This window comes from Convolutriloba macropyga, chromosome 12, assembly GCF_964194025.1.
Source record: "Convolutriloba macropyga chromosome 12, txConMacr16.3, whole genome shotgun sequence".
Lineage (NCBI taxonomy): Eukaryota > Metazoa > Xenacoelomorpha > Acoela > Convolutidae > Convolutriloba > Convolutriloba macropyga.
Window position 1 is genome coordinate 30,548,347 of NC_134479.1, and position 20,173 is coordinate 30,568,519.

The following is a 20,173-nucleotide window of genomic DNA, read 5'->3' on the forward strand; positions in this document are numbered from 1 at the left end:
GCACGTGAAACAATACTATCTACTAGTCGACTTGCTATGCGCTATTTTCTAATACCTTTATTAGACAGACAATTTGTGTTTGTTTTTGAAAATGCAAAAACAGTGGATGACTCATATTTTTTATTAAAATGTTACCATTAATGTATTAATTTAATTTTTCATATTTCGTTTAAAATGTTGTCTTCTCAAATGCTTCTTTAAAGTGCTGCTTTCTAATAAAATTTTTCGAATGAGTAAACAACATAACACAGCAAGCGCGCAAAAAAAGAGTGCTCAGCGTGTTTTTGTGATACAAATCTTTATTAAATTATTACCATAAATGTTTTAAGTTTACTTTTCAAACTTCATGAGACGCGCTTCTTTAGTCATGAGCTTTCTTTATTTAATTGAAATTTTCCGGACATGTTCTTGCTGATAATTATTGTCAAGTGTGTAAGCATAAAAACAGTGAACAGTTTTATAGAATGATCTCTTTTTGTTCCAGTCCTTCATGAAATTGCTTTTAGGAACGTTATACCAGCCCTACTTTTTGTTTAGCCAATTATAGCCAATCAAAATCTTTCACGAAGAGATTAAAAAAAGGTATCACTCAAAAGCCATCGAAAAACAGAGTCAATTGTGAAAAGACTTTTTCTGTTTTTGATCTCTCGAGCGATTACTAGCTTAAAATAGCCGACTTTTTTCGGTTTTCTCAACCATTCACGTTTCAAATGCGCCTCTTGCCTGAATGTGTTTCAGTGACCAGGTAAGCATCAGCCAGCTCTCCTGCAGCTGAATTAAATTACAATTGTCCGTAAACTTTGTATCAAAAAGATATTTCGAAAGTTGCTTCATTTTTCTCATTAAGAAACAATTTTTGCTCTTATATTGTTCAATGCCGTTGCTCAGGAACCATTAGAGTTTAGCCAACTTATTTGGGGAGTTCAAAAGGAACGTGGTTTCGAATTTGAAGATTTTGCTTCTTTTTCATTATGGCAGAGTTCGTTCAGAGAAAGAAACAAATTCAACAAAACTTGGTAAATATTTCTGAAAAAAATCAAACCGCTTGTAAAACCGAAGTTTTTTGCTTGATTAATTCAAAAAAATGGATTAAACGAATCTTGTGTGCTGGTACTGACTACTTGATCTCTTACAAATATCCACCGTTTTGTATAGTTCAATTGAGTTTAATATTTTTGCATAATAATGAAAGGACCGTTCATTCTCCTCCTTAAAACAAAATAGTCTCCTTTATGTTAAAATATGTTGGACGCTCTAACTCCTGACATCTTTTAGCTCCTGCCGAGAAGAGCGCAAGGCTTAGCAGAAGGGCTTGCGCTCAAAAGGTTGTGCGACTGGGCAAACTGTGGATGGATACACTCTGGAACTCAATCGAAATTTCTCAAAAATATTTATTTGATTTGAAGTATAGTTCAACGATTCAAAAGTTTCCAGTTTGACAAATCTGATAGGCTAGTGCTAAAGAAAAATCTCTGAGATGCAGACACAGGTTGAGGTGCCTGACTGCAGACAACTGTGGTCACAGCAACATGGGTCGCGCCTTAATTATCAGACCATCTAGAAAGAAATCGTTTCACATCGGACCCATTTTGGTTGGGCATTTGCCAGACCCACCTAACACGCATGTGGTTAATTCACACTAGAGTTGTGCACAGGGGATACAGCTCACCGGGGTACCAGACCCACTTGTATTTCGCATTGGCGTTCCCAGACCTACTTGGGATACCAAGGCTAAGACTAAAATTTAAAGAGTGGAGCAAAAGTGACAATTGGTATACCCAGGTTGAGGCCCCATAAGGAATCAATTGTGACGGGAGCAAAGATGAACGCATAAGGGGGCGTCATGTGTTCAAAATTACATATTCTGGGAAACACGGAAAACGCACGAAAGTCTGAACATGAATGCATGAAAGTCTGGAAATCCAGAGTACCTACTGGAGTGGCAATTTTCAAGGCACAAAATCGAAACTTACTTGAGTTTAAAATAAATAGCAAAAGTCGAATCCGAAGAGAGTTGCACTCATTCTTTTGCATTGTATTTGAAACTATTACTTCTTTTGTCAAAGAAATTAGCTGAAGTCGTAAAAAATCAAGTTCGTGGCTTACAGGGCAGAGTACCAATAGCTGAGTTTACGCAATGCTTTTTGTACTCTACAAACCAATCAAACCAATTAATAATTTTGGGGGAATACGAAATGAAGAAATTATGCTAATCTCAAATATATTGTTTATTTCTAGTTATTGCAGTTTTTCTCATTTCGATTGCTTGAAGTTCTGGACATGAACCCACGAAAATCTGAAGATGAACGCACGAAATCTGTTGTTGATACAAAAGACTGGTGAATACGTAGCAGTCTGGTAAATGCTGAACGCACAAAACTCTCGTAAACGCACGAAAATCAGGACATGGGCACACAAACGTTTTAACATGAAAGCACGAAATCTGGTGAACGCACAAAAGTTTGGACATAAACACACGAAAGTCTGAACATGAAAGCACAGAAGTCTTTAATCGCTAATTTGGGATATTTGGGATATTTGGTACTCTTTTCTAGACCTTGGCATCTTGGATCGTATCAGAATATCTAGGAAATAGTTTCAATCAAGCAGTACAGGCCCTGGAAAGGGCTGTGTTTAGACTATTCAAACGGTGTTATTAGGTTAGTGCCCCGAACAGACCGTGCATACTTAGGACGGGCCATAATAAAACTGTAGGCGAAAACGATCGAAGCATAGTTACGCAGTAAATAATTTGAGTTGATCTGAAAAGTAAAATGAAACATCATTGTATTAATGAACTCGACAGCTTGAAGTGCAACATAGATTTCCAAATAAATCAAATCAAAAGTTTTAAACGTTTATCTTCAATATATGGGACCCATTGTGGCTGCTGCTCCCGTAGGTAATAACCAGAAATAACCTCTCCAGGTGGAGTTGGCCTACACAAAATTACTCATTATCAGACCCTCCCAGTCAAATTTTGCGCTTGATTAGACTCATAGAAAACAAAAAGAAGACCTACGATCAGAATTTAGCTCCTTCAAAATGGTTGACACGCTTGTGATCTTGTTTGAAATCGGCTATGATCTGTTTTTGTTCATTTTTGGCTCGCTCATAGTTAATTTACGTCTTTTTTTTTTCAATTTAATTTAGGCCTTTTTTAAGACATGATTATGGAACGATTATGCATTTAATTTTTCTAAGTGTCCTCAAAACAGTTTACTTTTGAAAAGGCTTTGCCATGTACAAACTTCATTATGTTCAGATTATAACTGGTTCAAAATCTGTAATGATCAGATTTCTCTTTTTTGAAGTCACTTATGATCAGACTCAGCTGGCTCTGAAAACTTGTACTGATCGTAGGTTAGTTTTCAATGCACCTCTTCTCCCTATGTGTTCCCAACAACTTTTAACGAGGACCTAGACCTCCACTGAGATTCCTGTATCCTGGATTAGCTTTTTTAAATCTATTTGTTCGTTCAATGCCAGTCCTTGAAGGTCACAAACAATTAGAAACGAAACAAGTAGCTGGGATGTGACGAACATCGAAACCTCTGTCATTTTCAGAGGTCTTCCGAAGTTGTCACAGATTTTCACCGCGTGGGACCGAAACCACCGAATCGTTGACAAAACCCAATGCAACTAGTACTTCCTGTTACCATTATTCATATTTGGCTCGCTTGCTGTTGCGATACTAGCAATGTTCCCTTGTAAGTATTACGAAGTCAAGAGACAATCCCCCTAGTTTGGAGCTCAACTGATGAAAAGAATGTCCTCGACCATTATTAGGTACAAAAAAGCCGTACTCAACAGATATTTGCTTATGAAAAATAGCTCGATTTCAAACTCTTTGGCTCCAGCAAAAACTACAATTATTTTTATGATATCCTTGAATCAAACTCGACAATGATGTAACAAATTTTTCCTTGCAAGGTACATCGTTTCCCAAAAACGTCATTGGGGTTCCCAGAAATCTTACATAAACTTACTAATCCTCTATTTCAAGTCCCACTAAGGCCTTCGCTGACAAAAAACAGAATATCGACATTTAAGTATAATTTACCATAATAAATTGTCGGATGAGATACAACAAAAATCTTACAAGTTTACAAAATGAAATCTAAATGGCTTTTACAGGAAGTTGAATATGAATTAAGTGAACAAAAAACAAGAAAGAAAATGAAGTAATTTTTGTTCATTGTCGGTATAGAACATTTGGAGAAAAGATTATGCATTATAATTAATCTACGAACTAAGTATAGCAGATAGCTTTTACAAAGGGTTTGAGTTCCCATTTAATTTCCCTCACGCTTACTTCAAAATCAATCGAACAGTGTCGTGTTTCCCAGGCCCCACTGATTTCCCGCCTGTCCAATAACGTTTCAATGTTTTGAGAAATAATTTAAGGGTGCAAATAGAGTGTAAGAGTCTTGCAAGATGATGCATAGTGTTGCATGATTCTTGCAAGATTCTTGCACGATCTTGCAAGACAACCGTCCTCAATCAACTAGGGGTGTAAAATGAATATGGGGGTTAAACATATGCTGTTAAATTATAGGGTCTAAAATGAACGGGGAAAAGAGGTGGAGGCGAGTTGAACAAAAACTTTTTCAATTTACTTGTTCTAGTCAGCTTGATATTTTTGCTTATTTAAAGCATTTTTCTTGAAAATGTAACTTCGAAATTTAATGAAAACAAAGAAAAAATTGCCTAAATTGTCAATTGAAAAGTTTGAAAGACATTGCGCTCGAAATTAAAAGAATTCAAAACAATTTTACACAGTATAAAGCGCAACATAAAACGTTTATAGCAGAAAACATTACAACGCTTCGTGAGAGTTCAGGACTTAGGCATCGATTTAAACAACATTTTTGAGATCCCATTTTAATTGTTAAAAATAATAAATTTTTGATGGTTGAATTATTGTGAATAATTTAGGCAATAATAACTGCTCAAGCATTGCAAAAAAGAGCTCTATAAAATTCCGATTTTACGTGCTTCCGACCGTCTCTGATCATGCTTAATTGCTTTTTCGTAATCAAAATTGCGTGAGAAAGGCGTTCGGAATTGTCTCAGCCAGATGGGCGTCCGGAACTAAAATGCGTTAGAATCCGTTTCTGACCATGTTAACATGCTTATGTGAGGTCGTTCAGATTTTGTTTTGCAATTCGGTCTGTAATCTCAAATTAGGTTGAATGAAAATTTCGTCGTCGATTAAAAACAGTTTTCATTCATGGGATACCAAAATTAGATTGTTTTTACCAAAAGCTCAGAGGACAAAGCCAGGACAAAGTAATGTATCGTTTCATTTTCTTCTGCAAGTTGTTGAAAATTGGTCGTAATTAGAAAATCAGTAGAAAAAAATGAGTATCGAATTGGGCTATTAAAAACACATGGAGGCTCGTTAATGTTTGTACGCACATAATGTTCCGACCCCGCTCATCCACATTCTTGACTTAAGTGGCTACCAAAAGATGAAGAGATAGAAAACTTTCAAAAACATGCATAACGTTCAATAAACCACTAATGGAATAAAATAATGCCAGGTTAGAGGGCAGATGAAACTTGTTGATAAGAAGACTACTAGAAAAGAGAATAATAAAAATCAAATATCAAACATTAATTACGACCAAAACTCGATGTATATTTTAAAAATATCATAACAAAATCAAATTTGCATCAGATAAAACTTAAACAAAATAAAATAACCTATACGTCCTTAGAGAGGAAGTCAGACCTGTCCCCGATCGATTGGGTAACAGGTTGACAAAAAAGAGCAATAAGGTGCGAATTTCTAAAAATACGTTTCTATTTGTGAAAATAATTAATTCAAAAATGATTATTATCATTAGTTAACAACAAAAATCACTAAAATTTTCAGTTATGTCTCCATAGGAAGCAATTCAGACCTTTCATTATCCAGTGTACGCCATACGATTTCAACAAGAGGGGCAAGTACTCGCAAATTTACCAAATTTCATTTCAAATTTGTGCGAAAATGGCATTGAAGCCGTTAGAACTATAAAACTGTCACTAAAAGCATTAAAAATGTTAAATTGCGACAATGGTGGAATGTTTCAATATGGCTATATTTCAAAGTCAATGAGACTTACCATTAATGTTATAATTTAAAAAGAAGATAAAAATCCTTGAAAATGTAAAAAAAATGTAAATAACTCAAACATTTTATGAAATCTCGAAGTAACAGTAGTAACAAAGCCGAGAAAAAAATGTTTGAAATTCGAACTGATATTAAAATAAATTGTAGCTCAATGGAAATGCGTAGTGACCTTTCTTCACAGAGACTAAGCTACAATTCGACTGAAAAAAAATAAAAACGGTGAAACCGAAAAACTCAACCATGTTTTTGAAAACAAATGTTTTCAAAAGCTATAACACACTTAAGAATTGAGTAACACACACAGATTTGAGTAAATAGTTCATCCCCCCTTTAGAGTGGGTCGGAGAAGTAATTTGTTATAATTTTCAAAAAATTTTGACGGCCCAATTCGACATCATTCAGCTGAAACTGATAGCAGCAGATAAATGCCAAAAACGGATATGTAATTAGAAAGTTTAGCATAAAAAGTGATGCTTACGCCAAAAATACAATGTAAATTTCGATCTAATGGACACAAATGAGAAATATTAGCTTTTTTCAAATGCCAATACTTTTGTGTTATTTTTTCAATAGTGTTGATAAATCTTGAGCAAAAATCTTGACGACAGAGGTGTCATATCAAACAATTTTGAAATTTTTTCCAGCCGAAACCAAACAGATGTCTTGTAGGATCTTGCAAAATCTCTGCAAAAACTGTCCTTTTTGTATTATCCTTGAAAAATGAGCTCGGCTCTCATTGTTTTTTATTGACGCATCATCTTTCGTTTTGCGAAGACGTTTGCCGTGATGTGGTTGAGCGTTTTAGGGATATAAGAAATAATAACAACACATTGAATAAACGTTTTTTTCTTCAAGAGAGGCTACTTAAATGCAGTGAACTCTGCTTAAATCGTTACAATCTTAGAAACATTAAAAAAATTTTTTATTCTTTCTGGATTTACACAACTACGCTAATAGATTTTCCCCCTGATATTAATGCTAGTATTTGGTCATAATTTTTAAGTGTCTTATATTTCTTTTTAATCCATTTCATTTTTCAATTTATGCTCTCTTATTTCGGAAAAATATCAAGTTTTTCTTAAACTGTTTTATAGGTCAACTTGCACGAAAGTACAAATAAGCAACTATATTATGTGTAAAAGATAGCTGTTATCAAATAATGTGAAAAAAAGACTCTTTAGGTCTTGTGGTGATCATTCGCAAACGTGTTGAGATAAGTTAAATACTTGCAAAATTTCTTCCAAGAAGAAAATCTTGCAAGGCGATAACAAATTCTTGCAAAACGGTGCATCGTCTTGAGAGATCTTGCAAGATTTCGCAACATCCCGCAAGATTACCATTTGCTGTGACCTGGGGCTTATTTTGAAACAATGTTTTCACCATCTGTTAATTTTATTGCTCTTGCAACGTTTTGACTATTAGCTGATTGATAGTATTAAGTATAATCAATCATTTAGACACAACACTACATAATTTTTGCCTACTTTGATGAAAAATTATAATTGAGCGACTGAACAGAAAGATCAAATATTTCATCAGGCTCAGGCTGGGGAGTCTTTTGTCTTTTTAATTGGTGATCATTTTTCTTGGAAAAGGTTGTGATTTGCAAGCAATTTTCAATTGAATTTTTTGGTCCCACAAATTTTTCAATTAATTGTTTCCTTTTAGTTTTTAGCAGTTAATCAACAGTAATTGGTCATAACTTTGAAAATTTTTCAGAAATTTGACTTTGGCAATGTTTATATTGATTTTCCTAATTTTCAGCAAAAATATTTTGGATTGAAAAACCTTAACCTTAATTTACGTTTTGTTCATAAGAACCACGGGTTAAAGGTGCAATACAAACTCTCTCAACCTTCATAAGCTCTGATTATTATTCAAAAACTCTAATAAAACGCTTTAAAATCAGTACAAGTAAATTAGACATCATAAATTTGGGAGAAATAAAAGGCAAACAGATCTTTGGAAAATTTAGATGAGGATTGCTGCATGTAGAAGTAACTAAACTGCTATCTAATTGGCTCTAAGTAACAAAAACCATCTGATAAACCGACCATCATTTTTTGGATCATCTATTGTTGAAAAAAGACGCCCTTGTTCACTTCAAACTATGCTCCAAATAACTAATAATTAAAAACTAATAACTAACAGTATATATGTATAAATATATATATATATATATATATATATATATATATATATATATATATATATATATATATATATACATATATACATATATATATTTATATATATATATATATATATATATATATATATATACATTTTTTATATTAATATATACACCCATAATATATAATAAATAAAGTATATACATAATGTATATTATATTATATTTTAATAATATATAAATATATAATTAAAATATAATTATTATATTTTGGTTTCTTATTTTTCTTCTCTCCTTGGAAACCAAAATTGCACATGTCATTAATGCCGATACTGAATAAAACAAGGCAAGTTTTGAATGTGCTTGAATTGAAAATAGTTAATCTTTCATTATCTACAGATACTTTTAGTTCATATAAATCCAATGATCGAATATGGTGAATTTCTGTGTCGTTTACTGGTTGATTACAAACTTAAATTGATATCTAACTCTGTAATACACATTGTAAAACTTTATTGCTCAGAAGCATAACTCCAATGGTTTTCCGTTGAAACTTGGAAAAACTTGAAAAAACATGAATACAAATCATCAATATGTGTTCTCGTAAAAAATAAATTTTTATTTTCATTTGTATTGTTTCGCTTTCGCTGTCCTTTGACATTATAGCACTGAATACACTTTCAATTAAATACAGTACCTTCTCTAGCTACCAAATAGTGTTAACCTACCGAATAGGACTAATTCCATATATAATATCCATATGTCAAAAAAATTAATATACATATATTTATATAATGATAGCATCCATAATAGTTCCTAATAGTATTGAAAACTTTGACACTATCTGTTTTCATTAAAATTTAATGGTTGCCTAAGTTGTCAGTTTGAAAAAAGTGTCCGCAAGAGCCTCCCATGAAATTTTAAAGTCTGATAAAAATTATTTTGTTTCTACTTCATATTTGCACTTCGAACAGCTTGGTACAATTTGTTAAAAATGTACGTGGTTAAAGAAACTCGCCCATGTTTGTTAATCTTTTTTATTGTTTCTTCCTTGTCTCATTTAAGGCATGCCTCAACAATATATTAAAGGTACTACAATAAATTTTTTGACGTCAGATGTAAAGGAGTCCAAATGTTCATTGAACATGCATCACTTTTTTCCCAAAAAAACTGAAAAAAAAGATTGCTAATAAAATTTTTAAAAATTTTTTCTAGTGCTTTGTTATGTGATTTGTGATCTATCAAACACTTCAATAAGAGTGTTTTCATTCGGAGTGAGTTTTGATAGCCAGGTGTTTAGTTTGTCCTTTTGTTTGAATTGCGTTTGAGGACTTTTCCTGCTATGTTTTATATAAATAGGTTTCTCCCTCTGTTTCTGTTGTCAGAACGGCGACAAGCTTCTGATAACAATTGTTACAACCATCCGATAACTTGAGGAGAAGTCACAGATTGACTTTTTCTGGTGAGTTCTACCACTCAGCAGCTTAAACTTTGCGCTTAAAAACTCTAAAAATCGAATATGGTGCATTTCTGTGTCGTTTACTGGTTGATTACAAACTGAAATTGATATCTAACTGTGTAATACACATTGTAAAACTTTATTGCTCAGAAGCATAACTCCAATAGTTTGCCGTTGAAACTTGGAAAAACATGAAAAATCATGAATACAAATCATCAATATGTGTTCCCGTAAAAAGCAAATTTTTATTTTCATTTGTATTGTTTCGCTTTTGCTGTCTTTTGACATAATGGCACTGAATACACTTTCAATTAAATACAGTACCTTCTCTAGCTACCAAATGGTGTTTACCTACCGAATAGGACTATTTCCATATATAATATCCATATGTCAAAAAAAATAATATACATATATTTATATAATGATAGCAACCATAATAGTTCCTAACAGTATTGAAAACTTTGACACTATCTGTTTTCATTAAAATTTAATGATTGCCAAAGTTGTCAGTTTGAAAAAAGTGTCCGCAAGAGCCTCCCATGAAATTTTAAAGTCTGATAAAAATTATTTTGTTTCTACTTCATATTTGCACATCGAACAGCTTGGTACAATTTGTTAAAAATGTGCGTGGTTAAAGAAACTCGCCCATGTTTGTTAATCTTTTTTACTGTTTCTTCCTTGTCTCATTTAAGGCATGCCTCAACAATATATTAAAGGTACTACAATAAATTTTTTGACGTCAGATGTAAAGGAGTCCAAATGTTCATTGAACATGCATCACTTTTTTCCCAAAAAACTGAAAAAAAGATTGCTTATAAATTTTTTAAACTATTTTTCTAGTGCTTTGTTATGTGAATTGTGATTTATCAAACATTTCAATAAGGCGGTTTTCATTCGGAAAGAGTTTTGATAGCCAGGCGTTTTGTTTGAATTGCGCTTTAGGACTTTTCCTGCTATGTTTTTTATAAATAGGTTTCTCCCTCAGTTTCTGTTGTCAGAACGGCGACAAACGTCTGATAACATTTGTTACAACTATCCGATAACTTGAGGAGAAGTCACAGATTGACTTTTTCTGGTGAGTTCTACCACTCAGCAGCTTGAACTTTGCGCTTAAAAACTCACAAAATTTTTTTGATAAAAACGACTCTGAAAAAAAATTGCGACCGAACGTTCTGATTAGTTCAAACTTTCCAGTGAAATGAAAATTTATTTAACTGGAATTAACATCACCTGTACATATGTCTGTTACTGTTTCAAATACATTATTGCTTTATTTTAAAAAAGCAAGAACTACTATTTAGAATTTTCAAATTTTTCAATCGAGGCTTCATTTGGTACAAATTAAACAAAAAAATAGGAAGAGCGGAGTGAGAACATTTTGTACAAACACACATTATCCAGTTTTCTGGTGTCCTGTAGTTTGTTATTGAATTCGATAGAGTTTTTTTCTTTCGTACAATTGAATCGGAAATAATTTCATTCAGCTTAATAATTTTTTTCAAATGTTTCACAATATTAATATTATTAGATTCACTTAATTATTCGGTAAGGTAAGAAAAAAACAGTCAATTTTGTTCTTCTTGTCTCGAAAAATTGCTTTGATAACTTTTCATATATGACAAGCTATGAGGAGAATATCTTTTTATTCAATTACCTTTAAGCTGCATCTATTTCCCCTAACGATAATTTGCAGGATTATTTTTCAGAAATTTATTTGAAAAGTTCAACATAAAACTGTTTCTAACTTAGAACGCGCATTTTTATTTCAATTCTAACATAAGTTAAAACTTATTTGATCCCGCTTTTTGACAAAGTTTTTGCTTGTAACATGAGACAACAAAATAGCAGGGCTGTAATCAGAGACTCTTCTAGAGTCTGAAGGTTCTGATGAGACAAAATTTCTGGCTCTAAAATGAGACAACAATACAGCAGCGCTGTGGTCAGCGACTCGTCTAGAGTCTGATGGTAATGATGAGAATCCAAGCGTCCAGCTGACATCAAACGCCGGTTCCGTTAAGAAGAAACATTGATTAACAGTAGATCAAGCTATTTCCAATGGAATGGTGTCTAGGTTCAGTCAAGTCATAAACAAACATCAATTGCAAGATAAATAAAATATTTTCCTGACACTTGGATTTTTCATTATCAATACGCTTAGGATTGCATTTTCTTTATTGAATATATTAATAGAAAGATTATTTGAAGGAAATGAATAAATTATAGCGATATCAAAAGATTTTTTCTCGTTTAAAATCATTCTCTGATCAGACTATTCTGAGCAATTGAGTTTAACCTTCGATTGCACTTGAATGTGATCAGACCCGGCTTTGAGCGCATTTGTGTTTGATCAGAGGTTATATCGACCGCACTTGAGTCTGATCAGAGGTGAAATTGAGCGCACACCAGTCTGATCAATAGTGGCTTTTGACTGCACAACGGTCTTATCAGAGGAAGTTTTCGAGCGCATTTCGAGAGCATTTCGAGCGCACTCAGAGTTTTGAGCCCACTATTATCTGATCAGAGGCCACTTCGGTCTGGTTCGGTCTGATCAGAGACGATTTTTGCCTGGACCTCAACCTGGGAATTGGGTCCAACTAGTGCACTTCGAAAGCATTAATTAGTTTATTTCAGTTTATCCAACTAATTCGAATCAAGAGCTTTAGTCAAGAATGAGCAGTAAACAGGCAATTTCAACAATGATTCAAAGCTCCAAGGTCATGACTTTAATTTGAAAGTTACCTTAAAAATTTTACCCAATAAGAGAAACCTGTAAATTATTACACTGATAAATTAAGCAATATAATTATTAGTATAAATTGTACATTTCGGAATACACCTTTTCGAAATCGATTAAATTTATTGCAAAGCTATTTTGTTGCTTGTTCTCCAGCGAAGAAAATGGTCATCGTATAAACACATCCTATACTAATAATTTCTATGATTCACCTTATCGCTAGCTCATTTCATCAACTGCTGTTTTTTTAAAAAAGCAGTTATGGATTTATATCAAATTAGTAAAAAAATATTGCGCGTCAGTTTTACGTTTAAACAAATGTATATTATTTATTAAAACAATTACATGTTTTGGGGAACGTGGTAAGTTTTTCTTCTTTAACTTGAAGGCATCAAAAGCCGTACATTTCATATCCTCTTAATAACTGTTCTTTTTAATCTCGGATTATGACTTTGGCCATAATTTCGCTAGTTATGGCAAGGTTATTACAAGTTTATTACAAATCAGCGACTGGCGGCGACTTTATTAGATTCCTTTCCTTTGCGGCACAGTTCATAGTTTGTTTTCATGGTACGTTACAGATATGATTAAACGTGTTGTGACTTCCTATTTGGTATTTTTGCAGCTAGCAGATAAAGTTTGTTAAATAATACCATACGTTGAATTTGTTTACTGATTATATTTCAACCCTAGCCGTTTTACTACATGTACTTTTGTATTCATACCTTCTATCCCAATGATCAGTCATTACTAGTTTAATAATAATAATAAAGAGAGTACTGACCCGTTTCTGCACCCATCTAGGTGTGTAGCAAATCTCTCTGCTACAGATATTTTACCTTCCTACAGTTATCTTGCAATTGTTATTTATTTTGTAGTAAATTTTATTTTTATTTTAGTAGTAAATATGTAAGGAAACCGAAAAAAAAGTTAATTCTTTGATAAAAACATATACATAAAACATGTTTGTTCCGACTCATTTTAGAGGGGAAGGAACTATATAGTCAAATGAGTTTCTTTTTTGTTCAGTCAGTTATACTCTTCGCAGATAGTTGTGAGTGGTATCATTAGAAAGCCCGTCCAGTGCAAAATTCAAAATTCAAAAGACTTTTTGAATTTCGTTTTTTTCCACGGAGTCGTCGATGATTAAAATTTTGCGATCATTTGACTGTTTTTCGGTGTTTTGATCACACTTTCCGTGATTTTACGCAATTTTTTTGCCAATTTCGCTGAAGCATATGTTAAAATTGCTAACGATAGTGTTTTAAGTGTTAACTATAAAGATAGACGAGTGTTGTTGAACTGTTGGATCCAATTTTTGGCTAACACTTTTGCTAAATTCTTCAAAATTCGGATTTTTTTTCATCAAATATGCACGAAGAAACTGTTTAGTTCATTTTGTTTAAACTTGTCGAATTAACACAACTAAAACCTGCTGATTCAATCTACATTAACTCCAAAAAGGGCTAGTTTTTTGCGCTTCCATTGAGAGTGATATTGAATCAAGCTTTTGCCCGTTTTTACTAATTTAACTCGATAAGTATACAAAATGCATCATATAATTTTGATATATTCACATTTTTGTCTAATTATCCATGTTAAAAATTAAGTGTCCTTTATGGAAGAACAGAAATAGCCATAGTAGCTTTAGTTTAATCAAATTTTTAACATTAAAAACAATGGGATTGTTATCAGTCGATGTCTTTTTAAAATATAATTTTGCATTTTTTGCTTTGTTTTTTGCTATTTATGGAACCGATAATTCGAGCCAAACCTACTAATGACAACTCCAATTAGTTTCAAGGAATCCTATCTATTTTTTAAGTCGAAAGTCTAAATTCGTTTCGAGTTTCAAAAAGACTTGATTTCAAAGTGAACAATGTATTATTGAGCTTGGCGACTTTTTCCTCTTTTTCGGTCTACTTGTAGCTTATAGTTTGCAAAGACAGGTCTCACCATCTCTCCAATGGAGCAAGAAATAAATTTTAATTGCTCTTTTACATTTAATGGTATTGGTTTTTTTGACTATGACATTCTTGATGGGTTACATATCACACTATTGTCATTGAAAAAAAGCACAATTTAGCAAACCATTTTTTCAGTGATCAGAATATGCTCTTAGTGGCTTCGACATAGTCTTCCAGCAGAAGTCAGTAGAATTTTTTTATTTTGTTTTTACTTTTCTTTCTTTTTGTAGTGGTATGAAAAAACCGGATAATTTCAAGCCTATTCGTCATCCTATGGGGGGACAAACGAAAATTTATTTTGACTTTAGTGGCTAGCAAAAGTTTTTCATGACTTTGAAATCAAATGTTTTGAAATAGCTGTAGATGTAACTTTGCTTTTTGCTGTTCTGAATGGTGTACTTGTTTTTGGGAAGTTTCCTATCTTTTATTTGTTTAAACAGATTATTGAAGAACAATCAGTTATCTTATTAAAAGCGTCCAAAAAGAAGGCACAATTGACCGTGGACATTTTCTCAGTGATTACTTTCTGGTTTTAACGGCTCCGACGCCGTATTCTAGAAGATCTTAATGGATTTTTTATAATCATTATTTGTTGTTCTGTAGTCGTATGAAAATTGCTGTATATTTTTATGCCTCAGCGGCTTCCTCTGGATGAACAGCGTGCTGTTTTAATGATTTCTTGTGATAGATATAGTTTTTCGTTACTTCAAAATCAATTGTTTTAAGAAATATTAAAGGTATTTTTTAACTTTGATTTTTAGTGTTCTTTTTCATGTCTACTTGTTATCTAGTCTCCTTAATTACAGTTCCCATATCATATAAAAATGCCAAAAGAAGCAAAACTGACAATATCGTTTCTTTTTAATTCAAATTGCTTTAACGGCTTCGGCACCGGTTTTGCGAAAAAAAAAATAATTTTTGGTTTTTTCCGTTCTTTTTGGATGCATGGCAAATTCTTATCACTGAATGATCTCTGTAGTTTTTTTTGGGGAACTAAAGTAACCTATTTTTTTTGTGTTCGGATAATAGCTACTTTTTTATTATTTTGAATTTATTTGTTTTCGAAAAATAAAAAAGTATTTTTTTACTTTGACATTTTGTTTTGTTTTTTACATGCATTAATCAGATGTCAAATACCAGATTATTAATTTTCAAAGGAGGCGCAATTAACTGTATTGTTTTTGCGGGTTAAGTTTTTAACAGCTTTGGCGCACTTTTTCTAGCAAATTATAAATGAGTATTTTCGTTTTTATATGTATTTGTCGTTTATTTTTAAAGACTTACGACATATTTTGGATAATGACAGATCTCAGTGTCTTCATAATAAGGTGTGGATTACAATAAACCCATTTGAAGAATCAAGTTGATATCTAATATTTTGCGTTATTTGGATTTTGTTTATTCTAAAGAAAAATCGTATTTTTAACTTTGCCGTTATTGTTCTTTCTTTTTTCTACTTGTCATTGACAAGTCTCCTTAGGGACCAGTGTGTTTTGTTTTCAAGTGACGCTTTTCTAGTCATTTATTTTGTTTTAGTTTATGTTTTATGGACGCTAATTCGACTTTGCTTTTTAAGTATTTTTGTATTTGAGTTGGAAGCAGTTCTTTTTTATTCATACAACACTTTTTTATTGATGTTTGAATGCTTGAAAAATTTCTATTCCTTTCCCATTTAGTAGACAATTAGGTCAATAATGTGGATGAGTCCGGTAGGACAATTATGCGGGAACGAACATTGCCGAGCCTCCTTGCCATTATGAGGGAACGAACATTGCCGAACCCACATGTTCAGCATTATTGAAGCCTGTAAAAATAAGTTCCAGCCTGATGTGTTTGTAGTCATGGAGGTAATACCGTTCAAAGAAACTGACTACAATAGATCAAAAAGCAAATTAATTGATGAAGTTAATGCTGCACTTAAAGAAAGATTGGAATCTCTTGGTGAAATTTTTGTTTTGCTCAAGATGAATGAATGAATACGCTCAATTCCCTCCTTCAACCCAAAGATCAACCATTATAACTTCCTTTATCATGACAATGTACATTTGAATTACAATCATGGCATTCCTTTCCTTAAAAGTCATCTTCTAATGTTTCTACTTCAAACATCTACTGGCATTTGTGATACTGATAAATTCGCCAACCGGAGCTATAAAATGAATAATAGATTTCAAAAACTCCAAGAGCAGTACTGGCCTAATACAATGGCAAACACTAATTCTAACTTGAATAATCATTACCGTTACCAACCATATTAGTATTGATAAATTTATAAAATGCCGAATCAATTGTAATTTTCTGTTGTACTGAATGAATTTGGTCTCAACTGTTTGATAAGCATAATGTTTTCTGAAAAGATATATTTAATAAACTTAGGATTAAAGTTGTTGAGATCTCAAGTGACTTCCTCTTTTCCCACGTCATTTAACTCAATAGCAGCTCCTACCCGAATTTGGTCGGAGACCAAGTCCAGGAGCAAGAAGCAAGCTTTAATATCAGTAGAATCTTCTGTGGTCTTAATTAACTTATTTTTTGGTTATACATTAATAGTATCTGGCTATTACTTTTGAGGTCCGGAGATATTGAAACCAACCCTGGGCAAATTAAATTGATGAAAAACATATTTCTTGAGTGCGAAACTTGTTCAGACAATTTAAAATCTCTTCATTTAAATGTACGGAGCATAATAAGAAAACAACTTCAGTTAAAAAGCCTAATGATTGATGCTGGCGATAACTGCTGCTATGGTCTGTCTGAAAAAAGGCTAAATACAAAGATTGACACTGATTTTGTAAACCCGAACAAAACAAATTGTCTTGTTTTTCGCAATGATCGGGTGAGTTCAAAAGGGGGAGGTGTATTGTTAATTGCTCCTAGGAAACTTAACCCAAAATTACGCGTTGATCTAGCTTTAAAAAGTACTCTTTTTGATTCTCTGTGGGTCGAAATAAATTGCCCAAAGATTAAGAAAATTTACCTAATAAACCTTTCTTATAACCCAAAAAAGATTCTTTATGAAGAATTTGGAAACAAAGAAAAGCAGAATTTGGAAACAATCATTCAACCGTATGATCTAAATGTGACTACTAAGCATCAAGCAACTAGAATAAAGGATGAATCGAACTCACTCATAGATTACATTATTATTGATGGAAACGAACCCCTGCTTATAGAGAAATTTTTGACTCACCAATACAAACAGATCATTTTGCTCAATTGATTGTTCTTGCCACAAAACTTAGCAAGAACAAAGTAATTAAAAAACAAATTTATGATAAAACGAATTACAGTCCAGTAGATTTAAAAAATTCTATCAAGCAATTAAACTGGGAAAATTTTTACTGCTCTACAGTTCCAAGTGAAATGCTACGCACATTTGAGCGATATCTTTAACAGCAAATACTCCTTCATGCGCCAATCAAAAAATTTTTTATAAGAAACAACAAATCACAGTTTTCCCTTGCCAAACGGTTCATTTCAAAAAACACACGTATCAAAAATCGCCCTAGAGAGCAATACCTCAATTCAGAATCTCTACACGAGTTTTTCAAATTGAAAGCCGAAGTGTGCGCCGGCTATGAAAAAGATATTGAGAGATTTCATAATCAGGTAATTGAAAGCTCAAAATTAGAGCGCAAGAAATGGAATTTGATCAATGAAGTAAGAGACTCCGTGAAAACGACAACTACGGTATACTCTTTAAAAAACTCTTCAATGAAATTATTACACAAAAAACTAAAATAGCCAACTTACTTAATTTAAAATTCAGTAAATTAGTAGAATTTTTTGAATGTAGGAACTATACTGTAGACCGGCCTATGATGAGGCATAAAAAACAACTTTTCTTTTAGGTTTGTTACTAAGTTTGAATGTCTTAATAGGCTTCTTGCTCTTGGAAAATTCAAACAATTGGGTCCTTCTACCATTATCTCATGGTCTTTGCGAGGCGCAGCTATTGAACTAGCTGAACCTATTTGATTTCTGTTTAATAAATTTATAAAAACAGAACCTGTTGAACTCAAAAGAGCCGACATCACTCCACTTTTTAAAAAAGGACACATCGATGATCATCTAAACTATCGACCAATTTCGTTAACACCAGCATTAGCAAAAGTTTTTGAATCTCTTATTAAACAACAAACTGATGAATATGTTCAAAAGAATGCCCTGCTCTTTAAAACACAGTTTGGTTTCAGAAAAAAGTTTTCTACAACAGATGTGCTTGTTTATTTAACTGAAAAAATAAGATGCAACAAAAACGATAAAAAAATTATCGCCGCAGCATTTTTAGATCTATCAAAAGCTTTTGACTCCATTAATCACGAGCTCATGATTCAAAAGCTTTCCATTCTTGGATTTTTTGATACCAGCTCAAAATCTAATTACGAGCTATCTTTCAAACAGAACACAAAGAGTCATAATCAATAATGTTAAATCAGGATGGATTGAAGTGGCTCAAGGAGTTCCGCAAGGAACAGTCTTAGGTCCTCTCTTATTCAATCTATACGTTATCGATCTTAGCAACTATTTGTCATGTGAATCAATACAATACGCAGATGACACATTGCTATTAAGCTCTCATGATGGAGTTCTCAAATGCAAAGACGAGCTTGAGAAGGCCATAGAAAAATGCATACAATTTTTTAAATTACATCACCTCAAGATCAATCCAGATGAAACAGAGTTTATTATTCTTGGTAGCTCTAATACTCAAGACGAAACGACATTAAAAGTTGGAGACAAATTAATGAGTTCGAAAGCGGAAATCAAATATCTCGGTGTTTATATTGACAGATACCTCAAATATCAAAAACAAATAAAAATTCTTTTGTCAAAAATGGCCCAGGGCATTAAATATATTTATGCACTCAGGATCATAATTCCCACTGTATACAAAAAAATTATTTTGCATTCTTTTGTTCTCAGTCATGTTCAATATTCTTCTGTATTACTTGCAACCATCAATCAAAACCTCATAACAGCACTAGGAAAGGAATTGAAGTGGGCCATCAAAGCTTGTTTTCGCAGACAAAAGTTTGCCTCATCCTCAGATCTTAAAATGAACATTGGTATACTACCTATTTCGCTGCTTTTTGATTACAGGGCTGCCACTTACTGTCATAGCATCATGAATAAAAAGAAGCCTGCCTTCTCAAGCTCAGCTTTGAGATTACCAAACGCAAGTTTTTATAAACACGAGCGAACTCGAAAAATTTCCCAAACAATTTCAAAATGCAATTTGCATGAAAAAAGTAATATTAAAAAAGGTATTTTGACAATTCTTTCACAAGAAATTATTTGTCAATGTGATACAGTCTTGCAAAGAAGAAATATAAGCAGTTTTTTCTTAATGAAAACAGGAAGGACCCGAAGAAAACCCAACATGGTTCAATTACTTGGAAACATTTTAAGTTAAATTAAAACAATTAAATTTCTTTCTGATTTGTATTGAATTTATGTTACTTTCGTTCCTCCCCGCCAAAACAAGCGACTTATCTATTCGGCCGATATTTTAGTTATTATAAATTATTAGTTTCTCTGTTGTAATTAGGAATATTCTACACTGCCTATCTCTGTAAATTTTACTATGACTGAAACATTTATAGATATTAGGAGAAATACAGCGTTCTTTTTTTGTCATAGAAATTCAATTTGCGTGGATGGTTTTTCTAGGGAACTTGGCTGTATGCAGTTTAATTCAAAATGTAATCATGGCTCGGGAACTGATGCGTTATTTTCGTACCGAAGCTGTCTCTTTAAC

At 32.7% G+C, this 20,173-nt stretch overlaps 1 protein-coding gene across 1 annotated transcript in view; it reads left to right on the top strand.

The window, feature by feature from the left end:
- Positions 1–727: 727 nt before the first annotated feature.
- LOC142350459 (uncharacterized) overlaps positions 728–20,173 on the top strand; it is a 55,737-nt gene continuing 36,291 nt past the window's right edge. The window contains exon 1 of the mRNA XM_075402307.1: positions 728–745. Within this exon, the coding sequence (XP_075258422.1) occupies positions 728–745 (18 nt within the window). The remainder of the gene's footprint in view (positions 746–20,173) is intronic.